The sequence below is a fragment of the Triticum dicoccoides genome, chromosome 3A (assembly GCF_002162155.2).
Source record: "Triticum dicoccoides isolate Atlit2015 ecotype Zavitan chromosome 3A, WEW_v2.0, whole genome shotgun sequence".
Classification (NCBI taxonomy): domain Eukaryota; kingdom Viridiplantae; phylum Streptophyta; class Magnoliopsida; order Poales; family Poaceae; genus Triticum; species Triticum dicoccoides.
Genome location: NC_041384.1, coordinates 691,386,664 through 691,392,166, shown reverse-complemented (window position 1 = coordinate 691,392,166; position 5,503 = coordinate 691,386,664). Strand labels below are relative to the sequence as shown.

General features: G+C 41.2%; 1 protein-coding gene across 1 annotated transcript; it reads right to left on the bottom strand.

The window, feature by feature from the left end:
- Positions 1-1,736: 1,736 nt before the first annotated feature.
- On the bottom strand, positions 1,737-4,604 carry LOC119273034. The gene is made up of 8 exons (XM_037554352.1): positions 4,263-4,604; positions 3,889-3,958; positions 3,199-3,372; positions 2,827-3,106; positions 2,643-2,742; positions 2,441-2,562; positions 2,269-2,347; positions 1,737-2,190 (listed from the first exon to the last, which is right to left on the bottom strand). Exons 4-8 carry the CDS (start codon positions 3,095-3,097, stop codon positions 2,154-2,156), a joined length of 609 nt encoding a protein of 202 aa, XP_037410249.1. The 5' UTR covers positions 3,098-3,106; positions 3,199-3,372; positions 3,889-3,958; positions 4,263-4,604; the 3' UTR covers positions 1,737-2,153.
- Between the last annotated feature and the right edge of the window lie 899 nt (positions 4,605-5,503).

Genomic DNA, 5,503 nt, shown 5'->3' with positions numbered 1-5,503 from the left:
ATAGGCAGGCAACAAACAAAGTTGCACTACTCGTGTACGTGTAGTTTTTCATTGCTTGCACACCCTGCCCCATCTACCCTATCAACAATATGTGCAAGTTAGTCTGTTGTTTCAACCAACTGCCTAGTAGTCGATGTACAACTCATTCCCCTATCTACTTGTGGATATGTAGTTTCAGTTGGCGGGGGCAATAGACGAGGTTGCACATAGTTTGCTAGGCAGTTGGCCGGGGCAACAAGCGAAGTTGCACATCTCAAGCAGGAATAGTTGGTTGGTGAAACTCACATCCATGAGGGCAGTAAAAAGTTCCATATATACATGGAGCTAAAGTTGCACATCTCACTAGCACATGTGGTTTGGACGGGGTGCTAGCAGTCAAAACTACACGTCCATAGGGGTACGGGAAAAGTTGCACATCACTCTTAGAAAGTTGGCCGAGGCAGCATCTGAAGTTGCACATCCACTGTTAGACAGTTGGTCGAGATAGCAAACAGTGAAAACTGTACATCAACGGGCAGGGGGGAAGTAGCACATCAACTACTAGGCAGTTGGCTTGGGCAGCAAACAAAATTGCACATCTCAGTGTTAGGGGTAGTTTGGGGTGGAGGTCTCCGCCGGTGAAAAGTGCACATCCATGGGTAGTGCAAAATTTGCACGTCGGCGCTCAAGTAGTTGCACATCGACTCTTACATAGTTGCACCAAAACGGGGAGTAAATTGCACACACATAAATTCATCAAAACATATCCATGTGGGATCATGTTTCGAAGAGCACGTCGGGAGGGTTTTAACGGTGAAAACGGATCTTAATTTCGATTCACGGTTTAAAAGTTATGGCTTTTTCAAAAAAAATCAAAGATCCCAATTAAATGTGTTCACACATGCTTTTGTAATTTCGTTTTTTTGTTCACATGCCGACGAGAGTGTGCAACTCCGCGGCCATGCATGAGCACCTCCCACAACGATTCATGTGTAACTATACGGACGAGATTGTGCAACGCTGTGGCCATGCATGTGCGACTGTGCCGACGAGAGTGTGCAACCCCGCGGCCATGCGTGAGCACCTCCCACAATAATTTATGTGTGACTATGCGCACGAGATTGTGTAACTCGGTGGCATGCATGTGTGACTATACCGATGAGAGTGTGCAACTCCGCGACCGGGCGTGAGCACCTCCCACGACACAATTCATGTGCGACTATGCGGATAAGATCATGCAGTGCAACTCTGTGGCCATGCATATGCGACTGTGCCGACAAAAATGTGCAACTCCGCGGCCATGCGTGAGCATCTCCCACGACAATTCATGTGCGACTATACGGACGAGATTGTGCAACTCTGTGTCCATGCGTGTGTGACTAGACCGACGAGAGTGTGCAACTCTGCGGCCGAGCGTGAGAACCTCTCACGATAATTCATGTGCGACTATGTGGACCAGATTGTGCAACTCTGTTGCCATGCATGCGCGACCGCGCCGACGAAAGTGTGCAACTTCGCGGCGGGGCATGAGAACCTCCCACGAGAATTCATATGCGACTATGCGGACCAGATTGTACAACTATGTGGTCATGCATGTGCCAACTAGGACTACTATGTGAGCAATTAGAACTACTAGTAAGATGCCCGTGCTATGCTACGGAATCACATGAAATAAATTGGAATCACAAAAGTACAAGCCCAAGTATGTAGTACTATGATTTTCGTCAAGAGAAGGTTAGTCTTTAGCCATATCAAGAAAATCTTTGTTCAACGATGCTACAAACATCAGAGAGTTACATCAAGCCACACACACCATTTCATTTTGATTACATCCACCCTTAGCTAATACATGTGAACAACTATTTGCGACTCAACATGCCTCCAAGCTGTTACATTTTACTTTACTCAGAGATCACACCAACTTGATATGTTGTTCATGTGGTCTTGGCACTACACTGCCTTAAGATTTGACTTCATAAGTGAAACTCGGTTTCAGTTACAACAAGGATCACAAAAGCACTTTCCATCATTGTCCACGGCACCGTACACCCAAAATTAAGCAAAGTGAAGTAACACGGTTCAAAAGTAGCTCAACCTAGCTTAAGTAACGCATTATCCTATTATTCTAAGACTTCACTTTTGCTTCACGACTCCATTCTTCATCTTCTTTTGATTCATGGAGGTGATTGTCCAGCAAGATCATTATTGATCCTATAGAAAAATATTTGTAAATATTTAATATACCTTATAAAGCAAATAGTGGATAACTTCAACCAAATTTTCAATTACCTCTGCCTTAATTCACACACTGCTGTGATGTTCGGGTTAAAGTGCATCCTACTAAAGTCTGTAGTATGCAGGCCACGATCTAGTTAATTAAAGACAAAACACCAATATATTAGCAAAATTTATTTTCACGTTATTATTATTTATGCATAAAAATGCATGCACTTAGACTTACCGATGCGCTCTGCACGTAACATTGTTGCCACGACAATAGCACGCTCCTCGGCGAGTTTTTCCCATGTACTTAGATTATTAGTCACCAACTTGTCCCATACAACTAACTTGACAATATTATAGCTACAAAATCAATTAATATAGAAGAGAAATGTAAGAACTTTGAATCATTTAGATAACTCAAAATCATAAGATACACATACGTGTCATCTAGCAGAACAATATTTCTCACTGGGATCCTCCGATTGTAGAAACCGTCTTTATATCCCATAGAACTTACAAATAAAACCATGCCAATAACATCTAACATTTGAACAGAAAAATATTAGTAGTTGATTTGTTACAAAAGAACAGTTAGAACGAACAAAAGGAAACTGAAGCACTTACCAACATATGTATCATTATCTAGGGTGAACTCCCAAACTCTGTCAAAAGGAATAAACGCAGGGAACAATGGGATCAAGCGCTCATTCACATTTCTCAACTCATTAATTGTTGTCACTGAGCTGAAACGGCACACAAATTGACTATCTGCAAACAAATAATCCTGATTCCTCATAATTGGTTCTGCAAGCATCTTCCACACATAATATACCCGCCCCTCTACGAGCAAAGGATCAAACCGATCGACGTCGTCATCATATACTACAGCGGCCATTTTCTTACCCTATTAATAAAAAGATAAAATAGATTGTGACAATCCAATGTTTTAAAATATTATTTGTTGCAGTTGAAACTAAATGTGCACATGAGTACTACCTTCTCATCCAATTACACCATGTTAAGCCGCTTTCTGCCAGAAGCCAACCTCTCCACATGGAACTTGTGGTATACCCGGACACACAAATTCCACCTACTGTAAGGATGCACATCCTCAAGTGTTGGGATGCATGGCGCTTCAACTCTCTTACGCTTCAGTGACCTCATCTTGTCCTGAAAGAAGAACTGAGAATTAATGTACAAGAGAATATATATCTTGATGCCACCAACTATATATATTAGAGCCTCCCCGAAAAAGCATGCGAATCAAAAGACATATCATCAGCCCAAGCACAAATTCAGAAGTGAATAAAATTTAGTATATTCTTCTTCAGCATTTATAAGTAGTTGCACAACTTTTAAGCCAGACTTGAAAATTTCTGGAATGAGCAACCATGGAATAGTGAAATGAGATAGGAACATGGCATGACTGAAACTAAGGGTTGCAATCAATTTGAGATCACCATTCTAGCTTCTTTCACAATGGTTAACATCAGTTAAGATCAACATTTCAGCAAAGAAAATACAAACTAAACCAACCTAGGACATTTCTAGAAGCAAAAGAGCACCCTCCCCAGCAAGAAACATGGGACGAAACAGTCAGCTTAACTATTCTGAAGCATGCATGGAGGGAAAACCTTTAAGCAGTTCGTAAAATATCAAGAACAAAATTCTTGTATTAGAGTTTACCGCGGATAGGCAGTCCTGCACTTGAAGGGGTTGATCCTTAAGCTCTTCGGTAAGTTCAGTGTTTCTCCTCCTGAGAATGAAGTTAGAAAATGCAGAAAACCAGGATACATAAGTTATGAAATTATACAAATTCAGAAAAGAACAGTACGAAAGCTCCAGTGCAGCACTCAAGGATTAAGCTGTTTTAATTTAACAAAACAACCACCAGCAGCAGTTTTTACTTAGCTCTCACAATTCTACAAGGACTGCATGCATATGATGATTATAGTAGCTTCTGCAAAGATTATAGCAATATGATGGCTTTTCTCTCTGCTTTCTTTGTGATAAACTCCACAAAGAACAAATAAGCGAAAGAGTTAAGTGATAGGACATACCAAATTTATCAAAGCAATCTTCTACAGCCGGCTTGCTTGAGAATGCCATGCCAAACAACACACACACATATATATAGGGGACTAAGCAGGGGAGAAGATATGGAGTTGCACGGGTCCTAGGCGCTTGGTCTGAAAATCCATCTGCCATTGGATTGGGAAGGAGCACATGTCAGAGAGAGAGAGAGAGAGGGAGAGAGAGAGAGAGAGAGAGAGAGAGAGAGAGAGAGAGAGAAGTCGAGCTCCATCCAGATAGTTCTTGGTCTCGGAGGAGATCTGCTCAATCCTTGAATATCTTCTCCTCGATTCAGAGGCTTGAATCGATTACTTGCCCCTGGAATCCGGGGTTAGCTGTTGGCTGAGAGAGACGGCACAATAATAGCCAAGTGAGAGAGAAGACGCAATGATGGGCTGCGTACTCCATTCATTGGGAAGCCAAAAGGCAAATATTATTTAAATATTCTAGCATGGGAGGGTGCATTACAGACATGCGAGGGAAAGAGGACTCAGACAAGTCAATGGTCTGTGCACACCATTACATCGGGAAGGGAAAGGACAAAGTTACTAAATAAATCCTGCATGTAGAGGGCACATTTCTGGTATGTAATTATAGTGCAAGCCATGTAGTGGGGTCTGCTTTAGTGATAGGTTGATAATCAAGCTTTGTCCGTTCGGTCCATCAAGATCACCATATAAAAGTACACGCATCAATTGTAATAAATGTCTCAAGGAAATTATGGTGTGTTGTTCTAAGGGAAGTTTGTATTCAAAGCTCATTTAATATAAAGACCACCGTTTCATATTCAACTTAATAGATATCAGTACAGAGAGAAACAACCCATTGTTTTATACTCCCTCTGTAACTTGATATAAAAAGTTTTTCGTCACTGTAATGGACTCTTAAAACGTCTTATAAAATGCTACGGAGGGGGTAGTTACGATTCATGTAAGGAAATGGTATTAAGTGAATTTGCACCCATGTATATGAAAATAGTGTATGTACCAAATTCATAGACTAATTCACATCAGAATACTTTGCCAGAAAAAAAAACACATTTCCATATCTTTGCATCCCCAAACCACTGAACAAGACAAAAGTTGCTCCATCTAGAATAAACAATACATAGCTTCATAAATTTTAACTTCGTTCCTCGGTACATGGTAGTAATTATTTAGCAAACATTGAAGTTTGCTTCTACATGTTGAGCTTTTACCACCGATTCGCAGAAGACCAGGGCCTCAAA